The sequence below is a fragment of the Temnothorax longispinosus genome, chromosome 7 (genome assembly GCF_030848805.1).
Source record: "Temnothorax longispinosus isolate EJ_2023e chromosome 7, Tlon_JGU_v1, whole genome shotgun sequence".
Lineage (NCBI taxonomy): Eukaryota > Metazoa > Arthropoda > Insecta > Hymenoptera > Formicidae > Temnothorax > Temnothorax longispinosus.
Genome location: NC_092364.1, coordinates 14746 through 27029, shown reverse-complemented (window position 1 = coordinate 27029; position 12284 = coordinate 14746). Strand labels below are relative to the sequence as shown.

Genomic DNA, 12284 nt, shown 5'->3' with positions numbered 1-12284 from the left:
CTCAGTGAGCAGTGAGCGCCGTGTGGCGCCGGCAAAATCACCATACTAGTAACACCCCTCTCAAGCAATCTTCACACGCAGTGGACTACGTTGGCCATCGTGCTCTCTGGAAAGTGGCAGGAGCCAATAAAAAACAAAGAAGAAGAAGAAGCCGTGTGGCGCCGTGAACGGTCGTGCTCAGTCGGGCAGGTTAGAGGTTAGGTGCCTCGTGATTTTATTTCAAGTAATTTTATTTAGACATTTTGCAGTGATTAAACTTGATTAAACTGTAGTGCATAGCTGCATATATCACAGTGACCAGTATCCACACAATGTGTGGAATATTTTGTTCCATATATCAACCCGAACAAGACTCTGAATCCACTAAACAGGTATTACTTGCGTTAAAAATATAAGATGCAAGATTATTTGTTTAGAAACTCTATTAGCCAGAAAAGTGTATGTATGTACAAAGCGTAGGATGTAGAAAGCCAAAAGGAACAGATTTTTGCAGAAACTTTATAAAGAAAAATTTATATAATACGTGTTATTGTAATATCTCATCTCTTATGGAAGGAAGGGAATAGCAGAAATTTTTGTTGGCAACGTTAGCATCTATGCATCTATAAATTACATAAAATGTGCAACTTAAAAAAAAATTGATGAGTTTGATACTGCATTTTTCGAAAAGTTGATTAATTTAACAAGAGCTGAGCAAAGAGAGACTCATCTTGTGTCTACTACATTTATTGTAGTAAACCGTAACGTACATAAACTTTTTTCAAATTGTTTTAAAGTGGAATATTTGCAAGGATGCGATAGCTGCACGAGGCCCTGATTATTTAATGGAGAAACGTTTGACGTTAAGTCGTGACTGGCTTGGACATTTTGCTGCTGCAGTGTTATGGATGCAAGGACCTAGAGTAACGACGCAGCCAAGTTTAGATGATAATGAAAACTTGTTACTTTGGAACGGAGATCTTTTCTCCGGTCATTTGGTACGTAACGCATGTGTGCGGAATATTCCGATAAAATACTTTGAATGAATGTCATTATTAAAAATAGTTAATACGTTAATATAGTGTGCGGAATATCCAATAAATGATAGCGCATAAAAATAGAAATAGGTAAAGCTGAGTTTGTACTTGATTAAAATTCTAAAAAGTCAATCCTTTGGACCCTTTGGGCGAGAGACGTAATGTAGAGAAATATACACGTAAGAAATATCTATATATATTTTAACACACGTGCACAACAAACTACAATACGTACATTTGTTTTAGGCAAGAGACGATGTTTGCGATACAAATATTATATTGACTGAATTACAATCGACCAAGGATGTCGTGTCTGTGCTTCGGAAGATCGAAGGCCCTTATTGTTTAGTGTACTATCAAAAGTCGAGCAATACGTTATACTTTGGACGAGATATTATCGGACGGCACAGTTTACTATTGAAAGTGGATAACAAGGCTAATTCATTGACTTTAGCTTCGGTTGCGAATAAAAAAATAAAAGGGATTGTAGAAGTGCCGGCTATAGGTATCTTTGCGATGAATTTAAATATGTCACGGATAAATTTAGCATGTTATCCGTGGAAAGAACCTGACTTGAGGTTCACGGATATTATCCAAGTACTGGAGACAACGTTACGTGTGGATATTGACATTAAAGACACTATATTGGGCGCTTGTTCGTCGGCGTGGACAACGTTGCATCTGCATCCTAGTCGAAAAGATGTGGAATATCTAGAGAATGTACCGTGTAGTAAAGATTTTAACGAGGTATTGCATCATCTGTTGAAATATGAAGAGGTAGATGAAAGAGTCGAACGTTTGACAAAACTGTTGCATGAATCAGTGAAAATCAGAGTAAAGAAGAAACCAAATTATTGCAAGACGTGCATAAGGATCATACTAAGCGGTGGAAGTGTTACTTGCACTCATTCCAAAATCGGCATATTATTTTCTGGTGGCCTAGACTCGGCAATTTTAACAGTAATCGCCGACAAATACGTTCCGGAAGACGAAAGCATCGATCTCATTAATGTCGCGTTTGAAAGACCTGCGAGCAAAAACCAGAACGCGAGTCACGCAAACAATGAAAAAGGGACGGCAACGCAAAAATATGACGTACCGGATCGAAAAACGGGACGGCAAACGTATTCTGAATTGTTGCGAATTTGTCCCACGAGGAAATGGAATTTTATACAGGTATAGTTTTCTTATATTCGCGTGCGTTTTATCTCTTATTTATATCTTTCGATATTTTTCCGAGAAAAGATGGAAGGAACGAAAGATTGTCGTGTCATTATTTTTCTGATTACAATGTAACGTGCTTATTTCAGTGTAACGTTGCACAAGTGGAACTACAATTGTATCGTGCGTCGCGAATTTGTGATCTCGTGCATCCACTACGTACAATTCTGGATGATAGTCTAGGATGCGCAATGTGGTTCGCGAGTCGAGCGAAAGGCATTCTCTACCCAGTTAACGAAGCGTACGAATCGCCGTGCAGGATATTGCTTTTAGGGATAGGCGCGGATGAATTATTTGGCGGATACATGAGACATAGAACCATATTGAGGCACAGAGGATGGGACGCACTGGTGCAAGAATTAAGTATTGAATTGGCCAGGATTTCCGAGAGAAATTTAGGTCGAGACGACCGGATTGTTTCTGATCACGGGAAACAATCCCGTTTACCGTATCTGGACGAAAATCTGGTGAAATATGTGCAGCGTATAAAACCGTGGGAGAGGTAAATTTACATAACATTTACATAAACACGTAATGGATTAAAACGAATGAGCGATTGACGATAAAATCATTGGCAGATGCTATCCGACTGAGAAAATGCCAAGTGGATTGGGAGATAAGTTACTGTTACGTTTACTAGCCTGCAAGATTGGTTTTCAATGTACGGCTACGTTTCCTAAAAGAGCTTTCCAATTTGGCTCACGAATTGCAAATGGTAAAGAAAATGCTACGGATGTATCAAATAGGTTGTAAGACGTAAGTATCATATCATTATATCGTTATAACATGGGTATTCGCCAATATTTAATCTCTAAGCCGTAAGAACGTGACCACGTACAGTCGAGTATTCTCTTTACATTTCCTTTTTGTGCGTAGTCACGTTCTTACGGCTTAAGCGGAAAACACAGACTTTTGCATAACGCACAAGTGCTGGTCTACAACCTTGCTTTAAAAAATATTTAAGCTCTAAGCCGTAAGAAATTGACCAATCACAATGGAATGTGAGGAGAATACTCGACCGTGCGTGGTTAATTTTTTACGGCTTAGAGCTTAAATATCCTTTAAAGCAAGGTTGTAGACCAGTACTTGAGCATAAGCATAAGGAAATTGATTGGTCTATTTCCTTATGCACATGTATATGGACCAATCAATGGCTTTATCCAGATAAACTTGCATAGGTGCATAAGCATATGCACATATACATTTTGCACGTGTAAATAATTTAATTGGTATATTATTTGCCGTATAACAGAGAGAGAGAGAGAGAAAGAAAGCACCCGAGAGCAGCTACGCCGGCGTTTTGCGTGAGACCGTTTTACTCGACTGCTCGGGAGTGCTTGGTACGTTACTCAAGACCGCGACAACCCTGATGGGTAAACATTTGTGACCACCAAAGGGGCCCCAGGGGCACGGCCTGACTGAAGAGTGCTGACATTATCAACCGTTTGGGCTGTTCCAAAGATGAATTAATTATCAGAAACTAGAAACGTACAAATCTTAAGCTGGATTCAGACAGGACGTGTCAAGCGTCGAACAGCGAGCAGCAACCACGCAGCGAGGCGATATTTTCTACGCCACTGCTGATTTCACCTCGCTGAATGGGTTGCTGCTTATTGCTTGACGCTTGACACGTTTTGTCTGAATCCAGGTTTTAAAGATTTGTACACGTATGGACTTTTTTTATCATCAGAAATGTATAAACCTTAAGATTTGTATATTAACTATCACGAGGTCCATATATTTGGCCCCTCATCTACAACAAAATACAAAAACATTAATATATTCGGATGTAATACATCGTTCGTCCATGAATGTATTGTGATTTTTAGTGTTTGTACATTCTTGGTTACAAATTACAGTTTATTGTGCTTAATCGTTTGTACATCATTTGTAGTACATTATTCTTAATAATTTATTTTTTATTTAAATATATCTTTTTTAATATATAAATAAATACGTGTTATTCGAATTCGGCGGGTAAATCTTTAAAGTGCGTTTACATTGGGGTCAATTCTACTAATGTCGAGACAGTATAATGCTGCGTTCCCACAATACGCGTCACGACGCCGCGTCATGAGTAAGGCTGAGTTTCCACTGAGCGCGTCACGCGTCGCGTCGTCCGAGTTGAACCAATCAAAACATCCCATTTCGATCCCGTCACAAGAATGTAATGAAATGGGATGTTTTGATTGGTTAACTTGTGACGACGCGACGCGTGACGCGCTCAGTGGAAACTCAGCCTTAAGGTGAAATTTCATGGGCAGTGAAAAGCAGCAGCAGATCGTACTGATTGGCTATAAAATAGAGGAGTTCTAGAAACTCGAGAACTTCTCTATTTTGTAGCCAATCAATACGATCTGCTGCTGCTTTTCACTGCCCATGAAATTTCACCTTTATCCAAAACGTTTCATTTTATGACGTCATTTCCGACGCGAGATCTTGTCGGAAATGACGTCATAAAATGAAACGTTTTGATTGGATAACTCATGACGCGGCGTCGTGACGCGTGCGCGGCGTGCGTATAGTGGGAACGCAGCATAAGTATGTATCTTTTCTCAGATTTACTAGATTTCGACCAATAGGCTTGTTCGCGTTGCTTGAAATCACCAAACATTTTTGCACTTGAAATGAGATAAATATATATTCGGCCGTTGGAGAGAGAGAAAGCGAAGATGCTGAGTGCAAAAAGTGCAAGCAACGCGAACAGACCCAATGAAATTGTAGATACTCTAGTGAATTTTCTCACTTTCGAGAACTCAACAGTTGTGTCTGCTGAACGCGGCCATTGTAGAACCGACCTTATCGGAAGAGCCAGTCAAACGTCAAACCGAGTGTCGCAAAGTGTCGTAAAGTGTAGTCGGGCGTGTTCTTTTGATTCGTATCAGAGTCTGTTTACTTACTATTAAATATAATACGTCATTCAAATAAAATTACTCCAAATAAAAAAAGAAGATCTGATTACGTTGTAACATTTGGGTGTTGTAAAGAATAATCTTTTAAATGTAATACCGCACAGATATGTGCTATAACTTGGATAGACGTGGTAGGTTATAACAATCTGTGTCAATGATTAACCTTAATGTCGTATAAATCTTTCGTGCATAGGCATTCCATTTGTGTTTTGCTCAATGTTTCGCTCAATAAAGTAACGCAATAAAATTTTTATTTATTTTTCATTATTTTTTCCGTCGTTATTTACAAGATTTCAGAGATCGAGGACACTGAGGTACATGTTTTCAACGTCGATCAAACGTGATTATAATAATAATTTAGCAACGATGATAAAAGGCTCTTTATCATCGAACGTATGTTATAGAAGGAAAAGGATATAAGAGAGGATCACACAAGAGAACGACGACAAGTCACGTTTCGAGTGACCGTGACATAAAAAAAAATAAAGAAACAATGTTTATATTCCTGTGTGTACATACATACGCGGCAGTTTTTGTCAGTTTTTGTTTTGTCTTTCGTATAATAACTATTTAACTAGTTTCATTAGGTACCTTTGATAGAAATAGTTATTTGACGTACACAAGATAATGTCACTGCTTAGATTTATTACACACTTGCAAGAAAGTAATTAAAACTATGTATTTTTGTGCGCATATTACGATGGTACGGAATACACACACACACACACGTGTATGCATATACATATACATATTTACTGTAACGTAATACAAGATTGTCGCTACACGTATTGTTTGCAGATCTATTATATGGAGCCGTGGCATTGATTACGTTGGAAACCATGAGCGAAAGGCATGGCTGAACGCAGCAGCGATCTTTACGAACAGCAGCTTCTTGCTGTATTTAAAAGCTGTTTGACAAAAGGAGAGGACGAACTCGATGAGAATGATCTACTTTCCATTTGCACGAAATTGCACCTCGACGAATTGATCGAGGAATTGAAATTGTGCATCTGCAAACATCGTCCGAATAAACAAACGATATCCTTTCAGGAATTCCGAGATGGCTTGTTACTCTTGTTGAGAAAATTTCAAGGATTAATAACCGATAAACAACATATCGTACAACCATATCATAATTTAAACATATGCTCTCTCGATATCGAAAAAGATCAAGCTTTACCACTGGTCACGAGTACTTCGAGTACGGTTCGTCTTCGAGATATGAAAGCTAACGTTATCATGGATGAGAATAGATTGATACGCCTATGGGAGAGAGTTAAGGTTTATTTAAGGGGAAACACAGATTCTGCGACGATGCACTTTATATCGAGTTGCTTAGAAATTCCTGAGCTCCCGAAACAGATAACGGAATCTATCTTTGAAAGTCTCGATCACAATTGCGATGGATTGATAAGCTTCGACGAGTTTGTAGTTATATTTCAAAAGAGAACAAGTATGAAGGCGTTGCAACGCGAGGATACCGCGTTGTCTCGTAACAGTATCGTAGATGTAAACTATGATGTAGATACGTTAGATTTTAATACACGCACGTCTTGTGAAATTAATCCGATGCGGACTAATAGAGATTCGGACAAGTCGGAAAAGGAAAAGGTCGTCGCTAGTGTTTCTGACGCAATCGCAGTATCGTCCAGCAGAGATCTCGATGCTTTGGATACGAGCCTCGCGGAAATAGCAAATATCATATGCGACGAACTCAAGAGTTTGAATGAATCGTTAGGTAATAGCACGATTCAAACTCACATACGTTTATTACGAGAAATGATGATTGTCCATCAGGATGAGCAACGTACGTTAACCGCTACGATAGACAACATGAAGGTGGAAAGAGAAAAGATGCGGATTGACATGTTGGAAGCTAATGAACGGGCGAATTTATTGGCACAGGAGATTGATGAATATCATGTTCACGTGGAAAAGACGAAGAAGGATTTACAGAGGCAGAGCGAACAACGTTATGCTGAAATCACGAAGGAATTGTCGGATCAGCTCACGATCGAACGGGAGATGGATGCCGCGACTCTAAAATCAAAGGAGGATCAGTTACTGGCGCTGCAAAAGGAGAACCACGATATGAGGAATAAAGTCGTAGATATTTTGCAAGAGAGTCAAATGCTCGAAGCGGAAAATAAAATGCTTCTTAGCCAGATCGAAAAGTTGCGGCAGTCTAATAACGATTTGCTAACACAAATAAAAGTATTAGACGCGGAGCACGATGAGATACAAAGCATAGAGGCGAAGCAACAGGAACAAGTCAACTTCTTCGTCGATCGTATTAAACAGTTGCAATCCGAAGTGACTCTCTTGCGAGATCAAAATGATGAACTTGGCGCGGAATTGGAAAACTTGAGATGTTACGGCAAGGATACGAGATACGAGATACTCGCGTCGTCGTTGGCGTACGATTTACAGCTGGATGAGAACTCTTGCCACATGGCGCAAGAGTTTCAAGTGGATCGGCAAATCAAGCACGAGGGAGCGTCGTACGATGGCTTTGGTACATCGATGAATGGCCAAGGTCAAACCGATACGTCGCTTGGGGATATGATTGTAAAGGATTTGGAAAATGTCGTGTCAACGAGTGCGAAATGCCTGCCAGAAAAGTGCGCTTTGAGAGATGGTATATCGAGCGTGATCACTGGCCTGCGATCGAGCTTTGCGTTACAACGTTGTCCCTCACGGGAGAACGTTCCTTTCGGAAAAAGTATTGCATCTGAGCTTGAAGTCGACGGTGAGGAACGAGCCAACGAGTCCTCGCGAGACTTGGTCGTTTCGAAAATACCGAAGCCACCTTCCGCGAAACGCACAACACGGTCCACGAGCGCGGAAGATTTGGATACGTTTGCTGGTCAAGATGCAAAAAATCTAACGCAAACCAAGGCAACGAGTCTTAGAGATTATCCACCGCGAAAAGAAGAACATTTCGTGGATCAGTGCAAGGCTAACAAGGAGAGACATAGTCACCCAAATGTTACCAAAGTCGAAAGTGTTGGACCAAACGTAGACGTGTTAGAGCGTGAGAAGAAGCACGTGACCGAACGTTGTCGGGAACTCGAACAAAGTTTAGATCTATTGAAAGCGGAATACGAAGAATGTGAGGATTATTGGGCTGCCAAATTAGAAGAAGAGAGACAGCTCTTTGAGCAAGAACAAAAAATAAGCGATGACAAGCTTGCCGAGCTTATTACGAAGATAACAGAGTACGAAGAATTAATTAGTCCCTCGGATAAATCAAAAAGTACGGGACGATTGTCTCCTATAGAAGAAAAGTTTAACTTGGAACAACAGGTACAGGACAGAATCTTATCATTTGCGTAAATTTATGTTTATTTTTTGTTTTCGATATACCAAATCAAATGTTTCGTTATATCCTCATCACATGCACGCGCGCCGTCGTATCATTTTATTTTAAAAACTAAAAATATTTTCCATCTTTTTAACGTTTCAGTATATAGAGCTCGAAGAAGAATTTGAGAAATGGAAAGTAAAAACTGATGTTGATATCTCGCAGAAGAATCTTGAAATTGGACATCTCCGTGAAAAGTTAAGACTGATGGAACAACCACGTACAAATGATTCCTACGTACAAGTACCGGATGAACGTTCCTTAGCAACCTTCTCGGATTCGTCGCCGTGCAACGCTTCCAGTACGTCTAGTATTCCGTCAACGAACGAAATGTTCGCGAATATGGATTTATGTGGTACAAACGTGCAAACGTGTCATACCTCGGCGGACGTTCCATTGTCCAACACGCTTAACGGGTTGTTGAAACAAAACGATCACATCGATGGACATAATCTGTATAATACAGGGCATACCGAATGCCCTATAAAAGTAATGAAAGGTATAAGTCGAGATCAAAAGATGTATCACACGAACTCACATGTTGCTGCTAAAATTATGTTAGCGATGAAAGAGGAAGATGAGGAAGGCGACGCGGACGTCAACGTGATACGTGACGTAATGAAAGAAACCAGCTGTACATGCTCGCAGAGTACGAACCAGCGGCAAGTAGGTTGCGTCGATCTAAACATTTTTCAAAACTTGAAAGTGAAACTTTACGCACAAGAACGCAAGAAACGGCACTTGCAGCGTTATATTAAACAGCAGCGGCAGTACATTGAAAAATTGTTGCAACGTAAGTTTTTTTCATTTTATCATTTCGTCATTTACGATAAAATACGTGTTGATAAATCTTTACGATACACAACATATATATTTGTGTAAAAAAAACATGTTACTCTACTCTACGTGAAGGAAAAAAAACTATTGCAAAACTATTGTTGTTATAGGTATTATGGTGCAGCACCAGACGGAAGTATGCGAATTACAGTGCCTTCTCCGTGATACCCAAGAAAGACTTCAGATACAAGTTCAAACAACTGTCGATCAGGTACTGATCACGTTTCAAATCACGTTCTCTTACGCATGAACGTCCGATAAGAGAATACAATATAGTGTATAGAATATGGTGTAGTTACGACACCTTGTTGCTTAAAAAAAATATGCATCAATTTTGCGAAATACTAAAAATCATACAGAATGATTACGCAAAGCTAAAATCATAAGCATTAATAATAAAGATTTAAAATAATGCACAAGATCTAGTAAAATAACAGTTTTTATCATTATGATTTATCCCAATAGGCTGATAAATTAGCGAGTGCTGATATATTGGTGAAGGATTTGTACATAGAAAACGCATGTATAACGTCACATATGAAGCGCTTGCAAGAACGATGTCTCGTCTTAACGGGCCTTGATGTAGGGTCGACTTCGATGTGATGTCTACAAACAGCTGTTATTTATATACAGTTGTACGAAAAATCAACGTCTCTTTGTACGTATTGAATAATGTATATTTATTTTATTATATAAAATTATTACGTAACGATATAAAGGTGATATCATAAGGCCACGATATAACTCAGGGATACGAACGGTCAGATGACGTATGTTGTAACACGGGTGCCTTCAGTTTTTACGTTGACATCAAACTAAAGTGAGAGATTTGGCTTTAATATATATCGAGATATCATAGACGTAATGATTAATCTACGATTTACGAACGATTGTTACGATAAATAGCAGAAAAATGTATGTAGGCAGAATTAATCTACTATATATATCTTTAATACAATAATGGCACGATGGTTTTTTGTATAGTACGATGTAAGTGGATAAAACATGAAGCACGGTAACACGCTGATATTTGTTATGTTGAGATTTTATGTATATGTGTATAATATTAAAACCATTGTATATGATTTTAATCGCATTATATCTTATATATAATGGTACGTCATTGCAGTATTCTGTGCCATAATGTTTATAGATAAACAACAGTTGGAATGTTTGTATCGTAATGATATTAGAATCTTCCTTCGCGTTAAACGTGCTTCAAGCTTAACAAGTTGCACGATAAAATACTATATATTTCACTACGTATCTTATCAATAAGATGTTTAGAATAAGCCAAGTATTTCTATAGCAAGTTGTTAAACACTTGGAAGAATGTAACGTACGTTTGTAAAAGAAATGTCGCCGTCTTCAAAAGGACTAGCTGTCAAGAATCATGTTTATTATATTTTGTGCATAAGCACAGACTTGAATCCGGTTGCACGAGTTTTTTAACGTAAAACCGAGCGGGCATACTCTGATACACGTATTTCATTTTGTATAGTTGTAGTAAAAGTATATCTTAATATGGAATATATACTAAAATCGTATGATAAATCTCACTTGTTTGTATATGAATATAAATATAATTGATCAGCGTGTGTGCATAGATGAACTAATAGCGTGTGTGTGTGTGTGTGTGTGTGTTTTACTACGTATTTAATGTCTGAAAGTTACAAAAAAAAATCATATTTGTCAAAAAATTTTTTATTAAAAAAGCAACCTTTAACACTTGCAGAAATTTTTATTAATATGTAACAAAATTCAACTAGTCCGTTTTTGTTTTGATATACATCTCTTATTCACCGTATCGCTTGTCGTGAAAAGTACACGTTGCCATACAAGTGTATAAAACACGAAAAAACATATAAAAATATGAAACGTGAATAATTTTTAAAAGAAAAATAAGATATGTTTCACGTGTTATTGAATTCACGCACATGTGAATAGCACGAGTGGAGTATTGCAACACCGATATACGCTAGCTGCGTACCGCAGGGGGGCGACGAAAGCGCTATCTGGGCGGCACAATTTTACAGTTTTTGGGTCTTTTCGCCCTAGATACGTACCGCAGCGGGGGTAGAGGGGACGATGAAAGCGCTATCTGGGCGGCACAATTATACAACTTTTGGGTCTTTTCGTCGCCCCCCTGAGGTACGCATCTAGCGTATACATTCGAATATATTTTCTTTTATTACCGTAATTTGTTCAATAATGCTAGGTCTACAATGCGAGTCGTAAAGTCGTGAGTCGTAAGAATTGACCAATCACAGTCGATTATTCTCCTCAAATTCGATTGTGATTGGTCAATTCTTACGACTCGCGACTTTACAATTCGCATTGTAGACCTAGCATAATGGGCGCGTTCAGCAGACACAACCGATGAATTTGTCTTATCAACACTCTGCGTTGATTCGTTGGTTCTAAAAGTAAGAACCACGCACATTCGACTGTGATGCTAGGTCTACAATGCGAGTCATAAAGTCGTGAGTCGTAAGAATTGACCAATCACAATCTAATTTGAGGAGAATAATCGACTGTGATTGGTCAATTCTTACGACTCACGACTTTACGACTCGCATTGTAGACCTAGCATGACTCTGCATTTTTCTGTCGTTTTCAAGACGCCCCTAATTTACACCGTTAACTTGATACGCGTATTAAATAGTAATCAACTAGTAACGTAGTATGATTATTGTAGATATTCGTAAAAAAATACGTACGAGGCCCCTAGATTTTCTTTCGTAGCATAGCATAAAACCGCTAAACCAATGAGCATCCAGCATAAAGCCGCCATATTGATTTACATCTATGTAAATTAATATGGCGACTTTATGCTGCAGGAGTGCAGGATGCTCATTGGTTTTATGCTACGCTTATGCTGCGTTTCCACTACACGCGTCGCGCGTCGCGTCCAATCAAAACGTTTCATTTTAT

General features: G+C 38.7%; 2 protein-coding genes across 7 annotated transcripts; both read left to right on the top strand.

Moving 5' to 3' along the window:
- The first annotated feature begins 67 nt into the window (after positions 1-67).
- On the top strand, positions 68-4086 carry LOC139815574 (asparagine synthetase domain-containing protein 1). 3 transcript variants are annotated; one of them, XM_071782580.1, is made up of 7 exons: positions 68-189; positions 249-371; positions 792-977; positions 1263-2192; positions 2327-2739; positions 2816-2993; positions 3490-4086. In XM_071782580.1, the coding sequence occupies exons 2-6, from the start codon at positions 312-314 to the stop codon at positions 2988-2990; spliced, it is 1764 nt and encodes a 587-aa protein (XP_071638681.1). In that variant the 5' UTR covers positions 68-189; positions 249-311; the 3' UTR covers positions 2991-2993; positions 3490-4086. The 3 variants fall into 3 exon arrangements, with proteins under 3 accessions (XP_071638681.1, XP_071638680.1, XP_071638678.1); XM_071782579.1 differs by having other exon boundaries at positions 69-189; positions 777-977; XM_071782577.1 differs by having other exon boundaries at positions 132-371; positions 777-977.
- Positions 4087-5061: 975 nt separating this feature from the next.
- On the top strand, positions 5062-11088 carry Bsg25d (blastoderm-specific gene 25D). Of its 4 annotated transcripts, none has more exons than XR_011732814.1 (5): positions 5062-8455; positions 8616-9306; positions 9461-9561; positions 9816-10008; positions 10100-11088. XR_011732814.1 is itself a non-coding variant. In XM_071782816.1 (5 exons), exons 2-5 carry the CDS (start codon positions 6002-6004, stop codon positions 9951-9953), a joined length of 3384 nt encoding a protein of 1127 aa, XP_071638917.1. In that variant the 5' UTR covers positions 5062-5280; positions 5948-6001; the 3' UTR covers positions 9954-11088. The 4 variants fall into 4 exon arrangements, 3 of the variants coding, with proteins under 3 accessions (XP_071638917.1, XP_071638915.1, XP_071638916.1); XM_071782816.1 differs by having other exon boundaries at positions 5062-5280; positions 5948-8455; positions 9816-11088; XM_071782814.1 differs by having other exon boundaries at positions 5062-5280; positions 5440-8455; positions 9816-11088.
- The last annotated feature ends 1196 nt before the right edge of the window (positions 11089-12284 follow it).

Coding starts and splice junctions, on each gene's coding strand:
- LOC139815574 (XM_071782579.1), top strand. CDS start 312: ATGTGTGGAATATTTTGTTCCATATATCAACCCGAACAAGACTCTGAA. Junction 372..776: donor ACTCTGAATCCACTAAACAG/GTATTACTTGCG, acceptor ATTGTTTTAAAG/TGGAATATTTGCAAGGATGC. Junction 978..1,262: donor ATCTTTTCTCCGGTCATTTG/GTACGTAACGCA, acceptor CATTTGTTTTAG/GCAAGAGACGATGTTTGCGA.
- Bsg25d (XM_071782816.1), top strand. CDS start 6,002: ATGGCTGAACGCAGCAGCGATCTTTACGAACAGCAGCTTCTTGCTGTA. Junction 8,456..8,615: donor AGTTTAACTTGGAACAACAG/GTACAGGACAGA, acceptor TTAACGTTTCAG/TATATAGAGCTCGAAGAAGA. Junction 9,562..9,815: donor TTCAAACAACTGTCGATCAG/GTACTGATCACG, acceptor TTATCCCAATAG/GCTGATAAATTAGCGAGTGC.